This window comes from Thermobia domestica, chromosome 4, assembly GCF_964235325.1.
Source record: "Thermobia domestica chromosome 4, izTheDome1.hap1.1, whole genome shotgun sequence".
Taxonomy (NCBI): Eukaryota; Metazoa; Arthropoda; class Insecta; order Zygentoma; family Lepismatidae; genus Thermobia; species Thermobia domestica.
Window position 1 is genome coordinate 258,367,740 of NC_137457.1, and position 17,913 is coordinate 258,385,652.

Here is a 17,913-nt window from a genome sequence, read left to right on the forward strand (position 1 = left end):
TTACGGTTTAACTTCATACTTCCAACAGCAATTAATGGACCGGTTCAAAATCTGCAATTTCTTCGTCATTTGTTTTGATGAAGCTTTGAACAAAGTTGTCTAAAGAGGACACATGGACTTGATAGGTTTTGGAACAATTAACAGTAGAAAGTCGTGACACGTTATTTGAATAGTGAATTTCTTAACAAAAGCACAGCCAGTCTTGTTACGAGTTTTTATTGAAGGTATTTCCCTTCTGCCGCTTTTGAACCTTGTACGAGTGGTCTTAATGTTAATTTAAAATGTATTTCAAGTCTGTAGGAACATATTAGCTCTGTAAACAGTGATGAACACTGTAGGTGGTCAACCTAGATACATGTAGTTTACACATTGTGAATGGTACAGTGAAAAATTGTACTGATTCTGTTGGCTGGGAGATACCTTGCATATTGCAATCCCTCTGGAACCTGTTCAGTGACTCATAGACCGTAGAGGATTGTTCATTGAAGTGACAGGGTGTTCTTAATATCTACTCTTCGTGGCGTGAGGTGGCTGGAAAATGTGGACTGTTCTTCAAAGAGCACTGAAAATTTAGGACCATGTGTTGAAGTTCCTAAATGAAGCAAAGCTGCCAAAATCGAAAACATTGTAAAAGGCTGAAGTGATCCATTTGTAAAGTGTAAGTTACCCTTTTGTAAGCTGCTTTCCGAAGAGTGCGAGTCTTTTCTCCAAAAGTTCTAAACATCAAAGCCAATATCTTCTTATCGGTACTCTTCAGGTTCTGAGAGATCTTATGATCCACTTTGTGAAATCAGATGTAATGAAAATTGAGGGCACATCATTCCATTGTATGCTAGCAAATCGTACAACCTAATAGTAGGCAAGAATATTAATATAGGATTTGCAGCAAATCGTCTCTTTCAGCCTTTGACAGTGAGGAAGGAGAAACTTGAATTTCTGCACCAGTATCGTAGCGTGTTATGCTCAGTGATAAGAAAACTGTAAGAAAGAAGTCCTCTAAAGCACAAGGCCATAAGAACTTTGTCATCTTTGAGCCCTGACTTCTCCAGAGATTCCCTATGACTGGAAAGAAGAGATTTTCCATACTTCTCCAAGTGATGCACAATACTAACATCCTTGTTGTAGTAGCTGAAAATTCCAAGAAACAGCATCTCTTATTCAGAAATCTGGGAGTAAAGGAGCTTAAGGAAATCTTTCAGTCTTGTGGTGAAGAAGGACTGGATATTACCTTCTGGAACTTTCTCATGAACAAGGAGGATTTGAAACAGTTATGACATGTTGTAAAGATCTGTTTGATTTTCTCTCAAGGCAACACAACTGTCGACGGTGGTTCTTCCATTAATAAGTCTTTGTTAATAGAGAACATGATGGAGAAAACAGTTATGGCACAGCGTCAAGTGTACGACAGCATCCTAGAAGCAGGTGGAGTCCAGAATGTCGAGATCTCAAGGAAGATGCTGGATTAGTTTCAAATGCACAGTGATGCTATGAAGAAATCTGTACCAGGGAAAAGTAAAGAGGAATGAACAAGAACAGAAGAAAGCTGCGGAAAGGACATTGGATTCAATGCTCAAGGAATTAGAAGAAGATAGTAAACGTGTACTTCAAGAAAATGAAAAATAGTGTAATTGATGCAGAAATTAAAGAACTGAAGGAGAAAAAAGCTTTAGAGTATTGAAAACAATGGCGCTGATTAAAACTTTGACAAGATGCTGAGCACGATTGTGCTAAATATCTATTTTTTCTTGCATAGTTATGCATTGTGATATATGTTGCCGTCTTTATTATAATCAAAATTTAATTAATATGGAGTATGCAATGAATATGTATAACAACTACATTGAGTATGTAATGAATATATGAGTTTGATATCAAAGGAAAATTACCACGTAGGGAGAGGAGAAAGTCGATTCTATAGAAATTTCCTGTAGACAAGAAATTTCTATAGAGAGATATGGAAAGTCAGGAAATCTTTCTGCTTAAAACCAGTTTTTTTAATCCGAATATGCAAAAACAGTGGTTTACCAGACTTCCAGAACTGGTTGCCAAGCAGGACCGTTTCAAGCATACAGTCATACTCTATATATGGTGGAACCATGAGCGGGTAACTCAATTCGAGTTCGTTCATAACGGTCGTACCATCAGCATCAATGTCGAATTTTATTCCAAACAGTTGGAGCCTGCACTACACCAAAAATATCCTGCATTGGTGAACTGAAAGCAACAGGCTAACACAAAACCACACTCGGCTCGAAACACACAACAAAAACTTCATGAATTTGATGGCATCAAACTGATATAGTCCTGACCTTGCCCCTTCGGATTAGTTCATGTTTCGCTCCATGGCGAACTTGCTGAAATCACGATGTTTCACCAACCAGCAGGAAGTGAAAACAGCAGTGACTGCCTTCTTTGTCTGTAAGAACAAGACATAGCATCACTGTGGAATCGAGGAACTGTCAGGAAGGTGGTTACAGACAGTCCAACACAAAGGGCTATACTTTGAATGTTAACCTGTTTTATTGTACCGTAATAAATATAGGTATGTTGTATACCAGAATATTGCAAGACTTATGACTTATCCTTGTATCAAGTCTACATGTCAAATCTACATGTTAAAAACTTACAATACTAGATTTATTATTGAGTGTTGCAAACTAATGATGTTACAGCATTACAAACATCCATATTTTAGAGACCACTACAAATAAATATCATAACTTGAGACAGATGGGGAAATGCACGTCTTCCCCAGCTTCATGCAAAATATGATGTTACTTTGTTGATTCTAATTGGATGTTCATTCCATTTTCGTGACACCTTGATGCCTAACCAAAGTAAAATGATCTAATACATATACAAAACAGTTATTGTCGTAAAGTGTCGATAGTAATCTAAAATTTTCAACATTTTTGTTATTATAGGTAAATACTATCTACAAGTAAGCTGAAAGAAATAGCGATACATTAAAGGCAGACGACTACTGTTACGCTTAAAGGGGCGTTTTCTTAATTGATTTGTGGTCGAATGATTTGAAATGACGTCACTTCTGGCTCAGTTGATTGTAAACAGACCTTCGACTGAATCACCTACTGATCGAACGCGAAATATTGACTGTCAAGTATATTAAAAGAGTTTCTGTTTTCTGGGATCGATTCTATCTGATTGGCCAATACACTTGGCTAGATCTTCTAGTTAAAATACCTGTAGATGGAAAACACTCGGTGGAAGACAGCAAAGTATAGCGTGATTCCGATCACAAGTGTTTTAAAATTAATGGTCCTTTTCGGAAATAAGATGTGATATGAGACAAAATTGAGTGTTTATGGAATATAAAGAATGATTTTTACCAGAACATTGCGGCTAGGGGAGCCAAACTCCTAAAGCGATCATAAAGCAAATTAACTTTAAAATGACAATTGTCGAACTATGGACTAAGATGAGGAAAGAAAAAGAAAAAGTAATAGGATAACATACAATCGTAAAGTCACTAAAATAAGTAATTCAGATATAGCATGGCATATTGCTGGAATAGCTCTTCTCTGGAACGCATTTTAAATTTCCGGTCGATTTCCAAATCGACCAAAAGAGAGATAGTCGAGAAGCAGCATTCAATTTTGATTGAAATAATTAAACAGGGTCCAATGATCGGATTCGATTTAGCAACGACTGCAGAAAGTCGATTAGCCGTGCGACCAAGTCGAGTTAGTAAAAGCAGAACTTTACTCTTAATCTGTATATTTTATATCAATCCATGGCGAAAAACAAAATTATAAGATGCCAATCCTGTCAAGTAAATATAAATATTTATCAAATTTTTCTTACCATTTTATTGTGTACATTTTTTTTACAACATATGGTAAACTACAACATACAGATAACAATAAATAAATAATATTTTTTCTTTGTTTTCTGTTTTTTGTAAAAAAAAAATCACAACTACTGAGGATTAACAAACCTCATTTAAAAAGTAACAATTAACAAGAAAGGCTTTCAAAAAAATCAATAAAATAAAAACATCATTTGTGATGTCAATTCAAGGTAAAAAAACACAACTTTAAAAGAAATCATGGTATCAACAATATTCATTGCACAAATCATATAGAAACAATCAAAGTTTTCTTTTTTCTTTTTTTTAAAAAAGAATTAAAATTATGTTCATATTAGAAAAATAAAATCGTCTCAGGATTATATCTTTTTGTCTTTTTTAGAAAAACAAAAGTGTCATGATATATGCTGTATTTATGTATATATGATGTATTTACTTTTTTGAAACTCATTTATTGTGCGCATATTTTGTAGATTTGTTTGTCAACGTTTGGTTTTGTCCATTAGATAACACGCAATTTATACAAAATTACGTTAGGGAATTTTTTTTTTCTACGCACGTAAATGTACATACAATGTTAAAATTACATGATGAAACATTCTTAAGTGTTTTACACTTCACACAAAACATATTCCAGTCTCAAATATAAGTACTATTTTGGTTCATTTTAGCACTGTAGTTTATTACTAAAATCCATAAAATTTCGATCGTATTGTAGATTGAAATATCACTACATAGTCAGCTAATCACTTTTAATTATTGAAAGTTTGTAAAGAGTTGATGAAGACCATCATTAATCACTTATAGAAAACTTGTTTTGTATTTTTCGGTTTCAACTTGAGTTTATTTAAACTCCGAATATTTTAAAGAACATGCTTCGTGAAAAAAACAAGAGAAACAATATTGTCTTGTTATTCCCCTAAAAGACTTTGCATTGATTAGCTGGTCAACACTAGAAACACTGGCACACTTATTTCATATTTCAAGAATACTCCTCTTCGTCAATTAAGTACAAGCCATACTGTGCAACAGCTTGAAATATAGAACAAGAGGTATTTTAATTGAAAGAAGCAAGAAAGCAAATAATTGCTGATAAAGGTAACCGAATATTGTCTTTTTTTTTTTTTTTTAATGTAAAGTTTGTTCCTCTAATTTACCCTGGTCGTATCACAATTAAAAGAAGTGGAACTTCGTCCAAGGAAGAAGAGCTTCATTTGTTACCTTAAATAATTCATCATTCCCACAATATTTTCATTTAAATGGATTCATTACGCCTTGCTTCGTCACATATCATCCTGCTCTTTTATCAACTTTATCTGTTATTTCACAGAAGCAAAAATTCTGCCTTCGCTGTAACTGCTTTCTGAATCCTCTTCTATATCTTCAATAGCTGTAACGTTTTGAATCACAACGATGTGTTTCCTTTAGATCCCTTTTAACCGAGTCCCAGAACAATTCGTGGTATGGAATATGTTAAAGCTGGTATGGCCATGAAGAATGACACCCTAAAAAAAAATCAAATATTCATTTTATATACAGTGTATAAAATCCACGCCAATAATAATAATAAAAAAATATTCTGTCCCTAAAATTAACCAACTGAGTTATAAGTTTTTATATACGAAAAAAAATAAACTTTCAGCTATTATGTTCCTTTGCTTTTTTCATTTTTCTTTCGAATGTGAAGATCATGTTAACCAAGTGCAAATTGAAGTTAGAATCGGGCTCGACTAAAGTTATTATCTAAGGGAGAAAGAAGTGTCACATGGAATATTAGAAGAGATTATTAATTGATACTTCCAGTTCGAATATATGTATATTTAAACATTTTGATAAATTCTACAAAATATTTTTTGTTTCTTCACTGTATTTCTTTTCACATTATACTGATTGTATTTGGTGGGGAACTTCAGTAACAGATATCAGAAACTAATAAGATTTTTTTTTTTTTTTGTTTTCACTTCACTAAGTGACGTTACAAAAATTGTGTCATAATTTTTGTGAATAATATATTTACATAATTTCCACCATTTTTGAAAATTAACTCTCGTGAACATTCAAGGAGATTTATCAACAACGTTATCAAATTTGTTTTCAGTGTTCCATAGCTAGTTCGCTGAGTTAGAGCAAAACAATGCGAGAAGTATAATTTTTCAGAAAAAAAAAAAAAAAGAAACTAGTGGTAGTATTCCTTAGTGTTAGTCGTGATGTAATTCCGTTCAAAGTTTGTCTACAGTATTTAAAACCTGTAAATGTACACTTTCTCTCGGATATGTTCCTTTTCGTCTTTTTCCAATAGAGTATATGTTTTCTTCTTTTCAAAAGATATCCAGAGACAGTTACAGAACTGTAATTTGTATGACCCTGCAAGGTAACATTCATGGGACTACATTTTACGAGGAGGAGTCCGAAAATAAGTTTCCCCCAGGAAAGCGAACAGCAAAGGGGAAAACACGACAGCGGTTGCACACGCAAGACACCCAGACACAAGTGGGTATCGTTCGCCCGCGACCCTGTATATGACGCTGTCACAGCGCCTGCGTAAAGCGGAGACGAGTCTTTCAGTCTGAGCCTAGTAGCTATAGAAAGAAAGCGCGTTTTGATGTCGTGGTCAAAGGAGGATGTGCGAGCGGTTGTCTGCTATGAATCGGCACGTGGCATATCGGCAGCAGAAATCCATAACCGCCTCGTGGAAGTCTATGGGCCTGATGGTAATGTAGAAACAAATGGTGCGGAGATGGTGTCGCCAATTCAGTGAGGGTCGGCAGCAAGTGTTGGTCACACCGAGACCTGGAAGGACGTACACGAAAATGTCAGGGTGGCGAAAGGCGCTTTGGAAACAATGGCAAGGTCACAGTAGCTGTTCGACGCTTCTTCCGTATGCAGAGCCCTGAATTTTTCCTGGAAGAATTTTTGAAGTTTATAGACAAGAATGACGAATATCTCAATGTACGTGGTACTCATGTGGAAAAATAAAGGTACACTCATGTCCAAAATGATTGTCGCATATCTATAACTGTCTTCTTGTAAGAATATAAGTCGATAATGATTTTGCAGGGTACTTTTAATACTGATACTATGTGTATAATCGGGAAATGTTTATTTGTGGTAAATTTCATAGGAAAAGATTTATAAATACGAAAATTAGAGTGAGTAAAACAAAATGTTGCTAAATGGACAAGAAAGTTTTATTTTTGTGTTATTGTTCTTATTTACTGCTCTTTTGACATGAAATTTGTCACATACATGTCTTTGCCGATTATACATATAGTAACATTATAAGAAATACCGGGCGAATTCGTTATCAAATTATATTCTTACAACAACATATTTATAGACATGCGACAATGATTTTGGACAGTCTGATCTTTAATGTCACATGCTTTTTTTGGTCTTGCATTCCCACCTCTGCCCACAGTCACCTGAGGAAATTTATTTTCGGACCCCCCCCCCCTTCCCTTGTATATATGATTGCATAACAAAAGTAAGAACAACATTGTAAGTACATAAGACCGTAAATAGCGAAGTGGGGATGAGAATGATTAATAAAAGATAGAACACTTTGGAAATGTCCCTAAAATTTGAATATAAATTGCTTTTTAAAAAATGGGAAAAAAGGTAACTTTTCTTAAAGACATATCGCTGGAAGTTTACGTATTTACTTCATCGTTTAGACAAGTTATAGGGCACACATCATAATTTAATGCTTAGGATTCCAATAGTTAGCTTTAAAAAAACCTGAACTGTTTCACATGACATTATAAAAGGGTCCAATTTCAATATTAGTTTTAGTAAAATGAAGTTCAGAAAATATCAGATTCTCTGTTTTCTTATGTTGAATGTTCATCGCTAACTAAATGTCCTTTAGACGACCAGTGCGGGCTTCTTGTGGCATAGTAGCTCCATCGCTGTCCAGGGGCGGATCCAGGACCGACTTCTGGGGGGGGGGCGTGGGTTGTCATAATGCTACTTTTAAGGGCTCCAAACTCTGGGATGGATCGTATATATATATAAGAAGAAAGTTTCCTCTTCTGGGGGGGGGGGCGATCGCCCCGATCGCCCCCCCCCCTTGGATCCGCCCCTGTCGCTGTCCAGACAATCTTTCATACGATGTCTTCGTCAGATCTTTCACAGATTGCAATTTTTCGAAATTTCTAACCATAAAAATAAAAATAAAAATAAAAATAAACCTAAATAATTAAATAAAAAATAAAACGGCATACGTTCGGAAATGTTCGACTATTTTTTATAACAGGTATATGGCAATCTGTGCATGTGATGAAAGACAATTCTTTCCTATTTGCTGTTGCATATTTACAGAACATACATAAAATAAGATAGATTTTATATATGTAGACTGAAAATAAAATCCGTGCTAAGTGCTAAAAATGGAAAAGTTCGGTTTAATGTTAAAATGTGGCCTAACACTGCTCAATTAAAACCGGGCTATCTAGAAGTAGTTCACTGTAGAAGTAGTTCAAATAATTGCTAGAACAATGCGCGGGGCCTATATACCACCAGTTCTTAAGTAAAATCTGGGCTTTTTACTGAACACTTTCATTTTGGCACTTAGCACCGGTTTGATAGTCAATCTATATGTAGTGTTGAGATTAGATAGATAATACACTATTTACATTATTTATACAATTTCTTAAAACTTTCTTGACAATTAGGAGTAAAGAAAAGGTCATGAGGTCGTGAAATAAATGGAGATTTACACGGAGTTTTATAGTTCTTAGGCCGAAAAAGAATATTTTAGGACGTCCGTCTGTCTTTCCGTCCAGATGATTGTGAAGGAAGGATTGAAAGATTAATATAAAGATTTAGATATTGAATTGAATAATTACCATTTACTTTTGAAACACCTTGTTACTGTTAATAACAGAGACAGAGAAATATGTTCATTATTTCTACAATCATTTTTCACAATTTGTAATCTAATTAAAATAAACACTGACGACTATATTTCCTATCGCATTCCTTTGACGTATGATTAGGTCATTCAACTGTTCCAAGGACATTAATTAATTTCTTCATTGTCAATACCATAGTTTGGCTTCCGGGGGTTTGAAAACCAAGAATCAAGATTTTTGAAGAAGGAGTGACGGTGTTGTGATAGCGAGAAGTTGATGTGTGAAGATCCGTCGAAAAGCTAATTTTTCAAGACCGCAAGCAGAGATGCTATGGAAAAGTTCATCGTAACTACAAAATTCTGCAACGTTATCATGGAGAGAAATCAGATCTTGTAGGACCAAGGGCCAAGCCTTTCTCTTTCGTCGGCCCTAGGAATAGAGTCTACCACCTTTTTGGTGTAGAGATAAGGAGCGTCGTGATTCACTCAAAACCATATAAATCGTTAGGCAAATTTTTAGTCAATTTCCGTCATCCCGAAATTAATATTTTTCAGAGCCTATCTTATCAAAGTTACTGAAAAATCGCTTTTTTACACCTGAAATCGGAAGATTTTCTCCGTTTCGTGGATTTATTACTCAAAATTTATATCCCTCAAACTGATTTTTCCAAAAATCAACCTTAAGTCTTTTCCCAGTGTCGATAGCCAAACTGTCTTATTGTATGAGATATTCACATTATGTATATCAGAATATATACAAATTTCATGGCTGTATGTTGAAGATTTTTTTTTACAAAAATATGTAATAATAATGTAAAACTTTTCTGCAAACCTATGTTTGCCTCAGAGTAGCTCTGTCTTAGAAAACTTCAACTTCCTAGACCAAGAATAGGTTTATCCTAATTTTCCGCCTTCTTAGTTTTCGAATTTCAGAAATGTATATCTTATCCACAGAAATTCATATCTTATCCAGTAGGAGAAAACATTTTTAGAAAATTTCAGTTACTTACGCCCAATTGTTCTGGAGATCTGCTGAACATCGGAAAATCAATTCAAGCCTCCTTTCTTAGATTTACTTTCCGTAAAACTCCATCCTATCCTCAGCCCAGAATTCAATGAACACATTTGTCTAAAATTTCAAATTTTGCACCTAGGAGTTCTGAAGATCTGATAGAAGTTGAAGGTTCTTTTCTTCCTTGTAGGGATACCATTTCCTAACATTCTACATCACCTCCGGCCTAAGGTTCAAAGAGAACATTTGTACAAAATTTCAAGTTTTTACGGCCAAGAGTTCGGAAGATCTGGTAAAAGTCGAAGAAAATGTTCAAGGCCGTCTTTTCGACCCGTAAACATTGTTTACTTCATCATTACATGAAAAATATTTATCTTCAAACTTTCTAGGTTTTAAGCCTAATAGCTTCTGAGATCTGCATAATGGCAAAAAGTATTCGAACCTCTCTTTCCCCATGCGACTGCATTAAAAAAATAATTCAAGATCCCTTACCAAATAGTTTCGGAAATCTGGCGAACGGAAAAAATCATTCAAGCCCCTATATTCTCCCTCCCTCCTTAGGGGCCGTATTTCGCAAAATATTATCTTATATACAGCTTGAAGTGAAAAAATTCAAGCTTCCTTATCTCTCTTAGGGATCACATTTCGCAGAACAGTGTCTTGTCTAAAGCTTAAAGTGCAAGAGAACGTTTATAAAAAATGTCAAGGTTTTACGCCTAGTAATTTCGGAGATATGGTTGATGCGTGAGTCAATGGATCTACAATAGAAAAGAAGCTTGCAAATACAAATTAATACAAGCAATAAAAAATAACTACGAAATTCTACGATATTGTTGTCGTTTAACGAAAAAAGAAGTGCCAAAAGTTGAAGCATATACTAAATGATAGATCTCATCAAGCTGAAGAAAATGACATAGGTGAGTAAATCCTCATGCGTAATATTCGAGAAAGTTAATTTTTTGTGTAAACTTAAAAATTGAAGGAGAACACATGAAGAGGTTGAGGAGGAACAGTTCAGGTTTAGGAGAGATAAATGCACAAGAGATACAATTGGCTTATTAAGAGTAATCGATTATGAATGTGTAGGAAAAGGGAAAAAGCGTGTATGTTGTATTTATTGATCTAGAAAAGGCTTTCGATCAGGTGAATTGGGAATTGTTGAGGGGAAATCTAAAGAAGGCTGCGTTGGAATTGAGAAGATCGAAGACTCATAAGAAACTTGATGAACAAACAAGTAAGTGTTAGAATATGAGAAGAAATGACAGATGAAATTGCAATTGGAGGGAGAGTTCCACAAGGATGTTCTCTCTCTCACGACATTATTTAATATCTATCTAGAAGAGACAGTGAAAGAGAGTTTACATAATCAAAACAGTGTTTCGTTAGGTGGTAGAATTTTATTTGTTTATTTATTGAACCAATTCCCAGATACAGCATAATTTTGCCATTTTACACAGGGAAATGTTAACAAGCAGAAAAAAAGAGAAAAACAAAAATAAATATCAACAACAATAACACCAATAATGTCAACAAAGAGTACAAAGTAATATTTGACCAGCATGCGTTTAATTGCTCTGTCAAACCCGGGTAGCTCGAAAAAATGTCCACATCAATTGTAGATAATTATAATAGTTCGGTATTCTGTGAAAAAGAGCACTGTATAATTGTTAACCTAGGGCAGGCAATATGGAATAGGTGGGTATTCCGGGTTTTGCGGAAAGGATACGTAAGGGTAGTTCTTGAAGTAGATTTCCGATCGTAAGTTCCCATTAACTATGTTATGAAGAAATTTCAGGTTAGAGTTATGTGAATTTTTAAAATAGAAGTGCTTTAAATAATGAATTAATAATACTGGTGGTCTAGCATTGATTTACATCCCATAAGCTTAATTCCTAACACTATATTTCTTTATTTGGGACCTATTCCTGGAGAACAGTTCTCCTAATGGAACCTCTCCTAATGAAGACATGCTCTAACATTTTCTTCACACACATTGCAAACATGCTGTTTTGGTAGCAAAAATTGTAAGGATTTTGTATGCTATTGGCTTTTCTCTGATTGGAATTCTGAATTTAGAAAATTTTATTTTTTTCTGTGTGTTCCTTTAGAGATACCATCAATTTTTTTCATTGAGATTATTGTACTTGTTGTCAGCTATCTTTTAAAAAAAATTCATAAAAATTGGAAGTGGGGCTCATGAGTTATGGGAACTTAAAGATTAAAAAACGTTAGTCTTTTTCAACTCTCCTTTTTTTGTGCATTAGCACTCATAATAAATTCCATTGAAGGAATTACCAATTTTTTTTTTTTTTTTTTTTTTACCTGAAAGTAAATTACATGTTCAAAATAAAAAAAAAATCATGGCTCTATCTTTATTACAAAGGAAGTTATACCCATTTTCCTCTATGACCTTGAAGCAAAAAACGCGATTCGCGACTGCTTTTTTGCAGTTTAAGCTTAAATTTCAAAAGCTAATAAGCTTGAACAAGTGGACGGATTTCAAAACCGTTGGGCTCGTTGGAATCAGGATCCAATAATCTATCAGTCTACCAATTTCCATTCAATTCTGAGATGGTCGGGTGCAGAGTGCCTGTTTCTGTGGATAATTTGATATGGAATGACCCGTCTGCGAACTTATGAAGTCTGGATATTAAGATGTCGCAAGAGTTCCTCCCTAGATAATATTCGAAGTGCGGGAAGACAAAAGCGTACTATTACAATAAAGAAATTAAGAACAGAATAAAATCTAGAGAGATGTGTAGGTGCGGCCATGGCCCATATGGGAAAGCAGTATTTGATCTTGAGCGCTATTAGATTTTTTAGAATGTTGCTAAAGATGCCACAGTGTGAATGATTCGGTATATAACGTTGTTGTGGAGTTTGAAAAGAAAATTAATAAAATGGTGGAAAACTTGAAGAACGGGTGTGAAGAATATAAAAACAATGACCATGGTGATTGGAAAGAAGTGGTCGGTGTCAAATATAAAAGTAGGATGGGAGAAAATAGAACAGATGACTAGTCTTCGATCACTGATTACATGAAGCGTGAACTTGAAATAGAAGCAAGAATAGGAATGCCAAAAAAATCCTTTAGGAAGAAGAAAAGTCTATTTTGTGGGTCCTCGAATATGGTTAGGAAAAAGACTCGTAAAATATTTTGAGTGGAGTATTATTGTCTATGAGGTAGGAACTTGGATATTATGCAAAAAGACTAGAATCTTTCGAAATGTAAGTGTGAAGAATTAGGGCTAAGTCGAACGGGAAACGAATGAGGAAGTGTTAGGAATAGTAAGGGACAAAAGTACAAATTTAGATGTAAATAGGAAGATAAATTGGTTGGGACGTTGGCTGAGAAGGAATTGTATCATGATGGTCGTGTTAGATGGCATGGTAACACGAAAAAGAGGGAGGGGCGAAAAGAGTACACTAGATTGTATTAAAACAGAAAAATTGTACGTAAAGACCGAAGGATTGGCTGAAAACTGAGGCATGGAAGCTTCTGAGTTGCAGCACGTCACCTGCCAATAGTGGCTGAATATTTATGATGATGATGATCTAAAAATTGGGGTGCTATACGACAACAACGCTACCTATTACGGTGAGACTGATCCTGAGGTAAATCCTCATTAGCTTTTCATTATGAAACTAAGGGTGACTAAGGTTTCTGTTCTTCTAATAGTGACAACAGATATATATTGTTGTTTGTGTTCTCTTAACAGTGCCAACGGGTATCTACTGTTATTTGTGTTCTCTTAATAGTGACAACGGGATCTATTATTAGTGTTCTCCTAATAGTGACAATGGATTTATATTGTTATTTGTGTTCTTCTAATAGTGACAACGGGTATCTATTGTTGGTAGAGGTGACAGTTAAACCGGAAGTGGTACAAATTAACTATTTCGGGTTTTTAGGCTGATCACTGTAGAGCCAAAACGGTGATAGGTAGCGAGAAGCAGTTTCCTACAATCAATTAAGTGTCCCAAGAATACATTTCATCTTCACTCTAATTTGTCTACTAAAACCAGAACTGGTAGAAATCTACTACTATATCCGGTTTCAACATTGATAAAATATCACGCCATACGAACCAAACTCTTTCACGTGGTGTACATGTGACACTGCTTCATGTTTCTCTTACTTCTACCTGACGAAATTGAAATGTTTATTATAGGTGTACGAGTACTTTTTCGTATTTCCTTTATTGCAGTTTATAATTGTTTTACCATACGTATATTACAAATAACTTATTTTTCCAGAAAGTACAAGTATTCTTTTCCAAATTTCTATCCTCAAATATCACGCACAGTTAAAGTGTGCAATTTAAAAATGCATGTTCTCTTGTTCGCATAATTTACTATCTTAATAACTGCATAATTATCGGAGCTATTTTATTTTATTTTATTTTTGTAGCTTAATCTTTTCGTTGTGAAAATAAATATAATTCTATGGCAGATGTTCACTGGTGTGTAAATTTGGCAATCATTAATTGAATTGAATTTAATAGAATTCTTGCCTTAGATAGTGTATGAAGATCCAAGATTCGGAAATCTTTTCACAAAAAATAGTTAAAACAGCTATTAAACAAATCTTACCGAAACTGCCTTCCACAGCCTTACGTTTTCTAGAGTTATGTTGTTAGAAAAGTAAAATTACAGTAATAACACGCCCGTTGAAGTTTGAATATTCGAAGTTAATAAAATCACAACGCATTTCTATGTTTATAATAGTGAAGCGTTTCAAGGGCGTGCTTGATCTATTTGAAGTACACAATACTAAGGCTGATCCGTTTCCATCTAAACAACGTGCAGACAGCGACGTCTGTTAAACCAGGTTTCACAGAGCAACAAGACAGTACGCCCACGTGTATCAATTTTTCAGCTGTTATGTAGCAGAGTGAAGGTGTTGTAGTGACTAAAATGCCAAAATAAAATAATAAACCGGGTGGTATGCTTGTCCATGCAAACTTCAGCATTTTCCACATAGTACAACAGTGTCGGAACAATGGCGGACAGGGTGGTGTTAAAATTGAACGTTTTACGCAGCAGCCTTCTCCACAACCCATCACCGACGAAATCGGAGCCAAAGAGGGCCTCAGCAAAATTCACAAGACCTGTGCTACAGAAGATCCCGGGTATGGAGGCCTGTCAGGGTTTCCACTTCTTCGGCGATAACGAATTCTTTGACTTTTCCAGGCCACGATTTACAAATTTCCAGGTCTATAAATAATACTATATTTCTACTGTGCACGTACATGTATACAGTGTGTGTAAGTCTGGAGAAAGTTTTGCAAAATAAACTTATTATTTTATAAAATGTCTACCAAATAGATGGGTAACGCATAAAGAGAAGTGAGTTCTGAGAAATAAAAATCTGTTCTTAAAACTCCCTGATTTTTCCACGACTTTTAAAGAGTAAACTAATTTCCTGACTTTTCCATGTTCTTCAAGTTTTCCATGCTATTGGAAACCCTGCCTGTCAGAATTCATTACTATGGAGTGTTCTAACCATCAGTGAATCATGCAATCCATCTGCAAACTGCTCACAAGGTCAGAGTACATGCATTAACACCACTGTCCATCGCACAGAGAAAGAGCAAGGACTGATAACTGTACGAGGTCCACCTTGTCGATGACTGCTACAAATTTGTTGTGTGAGAATGAATGAAGCACGGATTTACCTAAGTTGACTATAGAAAAGTCCGGTCCATCATCTACAAAGATGTTATGAAAAAGCACAATGTAATTTTCAAGACAAAGTTTCTCGAAAGGATTTGTGATTGTTATTGGCTCTTGCTATAGATGGAAGCATAAGATTCGTAAGGTCAACAACAAATGTAAATAAATATATAAATTAATTAATTAATTAATTAAAAAAATATTACTCAAAACAAGTCCTATCTCCAGTTTACACAGATGAAATACCGTCAAGACAAAACTTCAAGTCACACAGCCAAAATATCGCTGGCTCTCTAACGACCCATGACAGTTACAACAGCCATGCTATTATGTTCGAGGATATTCCCATTAAAAGTCCAGATGCTAGTCCAATGCATTATTGTGATTTGGGACTTCTCAAACGGAGCTTTTCTTCATGTCGGGTTCGCAAGGTACATGGTCTCTGGAAAGCCTGCAAGCAGGGGTAGGAAAAAATACCCCTGGTGCAGCTATAACGAAGTCTGCTGCAGTGAAAACTGCGAAGTTGTACAAGGGCCCTACAGTGGTCATCACATCGACCATTATGGATGGTGGAATATCATAGTTACGGAACAACTTCAATTATTCCGATACAAACACAGTAGCTTCTAGCATAATATAGAATTATTAAAAAACAAAAAAAAAAAAAAAAAAAAAAAAAAAAGAAAAAGAAAAAAAGAGAAATATGCACTTTTTAAACTATGTACAACCAACAGCAACAAAGAAAGTTTTGTCCTTGTAGTTAGAACACTTTCAGAATAATACTAAGTATGTTGACAAAAATTACATACTCTTTGGTAATTCCTAAAGAGTAATATTATACAAAGATGAATCATAAGTCTTCCAATATTCTGGTACACAATATACCTGCACTTATTATAGTAAAATGAAAGGTTAACATTCAAAGTATAGACTCTCGTGTTGAACTGCAACCACCTTTCTACCAGTTCATCGATTCCAAGTGTATACCATAACTTGTCCTTAGACGCAAAGAAGTCCGTCGCGCTACTGTTTGCACATTCCGCTGGCTGGTGAAGCATCGTGTGCGCCATGGACATAAACAGATAGTAATCTGCAGGGGCAAGGTCAGAACTATATGTCGGGAGTGGCATCAATTAGATGCCATCAACTTTCTGAGTGTTTTGTTGTGTTTCTTGAGCCCGGTGTGGTTTCGCGTTAGCCTGTTGCAGCAGGACACGCTTTCGGTTTACCAATACAGGGCGTTTCTGGCGTAGTGCAACATATATCCGCTACAACTGTTCGGATCCTTATTGGCATTAATGGTACGACCGTTAGCAACGAATTCAAAGTGAATTACCCCCCTTGTAGTTCCACCACACACAGACGATTTTATGCTCGAAACGACTTTGTTTGAAAACCTATTTTGGAAATTGTTCTTTGCTCATCCAACTGTTTTTGCATATTCAGATTTCCGAAAAGCTTTCACTTTCCGTCGAGCATCACGCGGATTTTGCAGCAGTTGTCGGCATACATTCACTCTCCTTTGGGCATTCGCCGAGGTCAACTCATGCGTCTGAATGCGACAGCTCCTGGTGGTTTTTCTGAGTTCGTGAAAGTGACGCACTACAGTCCACTGGGACATGCTGAATTCGTTTGACAATCATCGTGTGTTGGTGGACGGATTTTCTTCAATGGCGTGTTGTATGACCTCAAAATCTGTTGTCCTGGAACGGCCGGACTTTGGCTAATCTTTGATATTTTTATAACGTACAAGAAATTCTGGAACTACCGACTTGCTGTGTTGTTGCTCACTGCACCTTTTCCTTTCGAATGACAAATATTTTGGGTTGCTGTCGCATCGTTATGTCCGAGTTTGAACTCATAGTGTAACAGTTTACGTATCAGACGCTGTTGAACACTCATCGTTACTGCTACTGATTGATTATATTGACGGAGTGACAGCCCCCGGGTTAAATAGCCCGCTTGTAACAGCGTCTCTTTGGCCAGTTTGATCTTGTATTTATGGTTGATCACGGCGTATACACACGCCTGCTGATTGAGTTGTGGAAATATTGTATGACTTATGACTCATTCTGACATTTAAAAGGCGGACCAATTTTCTGAACGTGAAGTTTCTGGAAAATTGGTGGAATTATTACTGATAGAAGTTTTGATATAATCTACTTTACGTGAAGATATTTATGGTGTGAGAAATTACCTTTTTAGTTACTTTTTTTAAGTTCTATTTTAATATCGTAAAAAGAAAATTTAAACTTTTATTTTTTTTTAAACAAAAAGAATTGAATATTTGTTTAAGTATTCTCTAAGTATTTAGCCAAGATCACACCTTTATTATCCTCAAAACGGACAACATTACCCTGCTGGATTTATACTGCACTTTATCCTTTTATTTGGGGGGGGGGGGGAGATGAGATATACTTCCATGTTTTACTCCTTTCTTTGGTTTCAAGGTCAAATAGATATCCAGCATTCATCCATAGTCATTAATCTGTTTACAAAAGTATCATTGTCCTTGTGATATAGGTCCAAAATGCTTTGTACGCA

At 35.4% G+C, this 17,913-nt stretch overlaps 1 protein-coding gene across 3 annotated transcripts in view; it reads right to left on the reverse strand.

Moving 5' to 3' along the window:
* Nucleotides 1-3,733: 3,733 nt before the first annotated feature.
* The window catches only part of LOC145684015 (sphingomyelin phosphodiesterase), a 273,240-nt gene continuing 259,060 nt past the window's right edge, over nucleotides 3,734-17,913 (reverse strand). The window contains exon 15 of one of the 3 annotated variants that reach the window (XM_081755822.1): nucleotides 3,734-5,334. In XM_081755822.1, coding sequence (XP_081611948.1) covers nucleotides 5,265-5,334 — 70 coding nt within the window. In that variant the 3' untranslated portion in view covers nucleotides 3,734-5,264. The remainder of the gene's footprint in view (nucleotides 5,335-17,913) is intronic. The other 2 variants (XM_081755820.1, XM_081755821.1) reach the window with 2 other exon arrangements.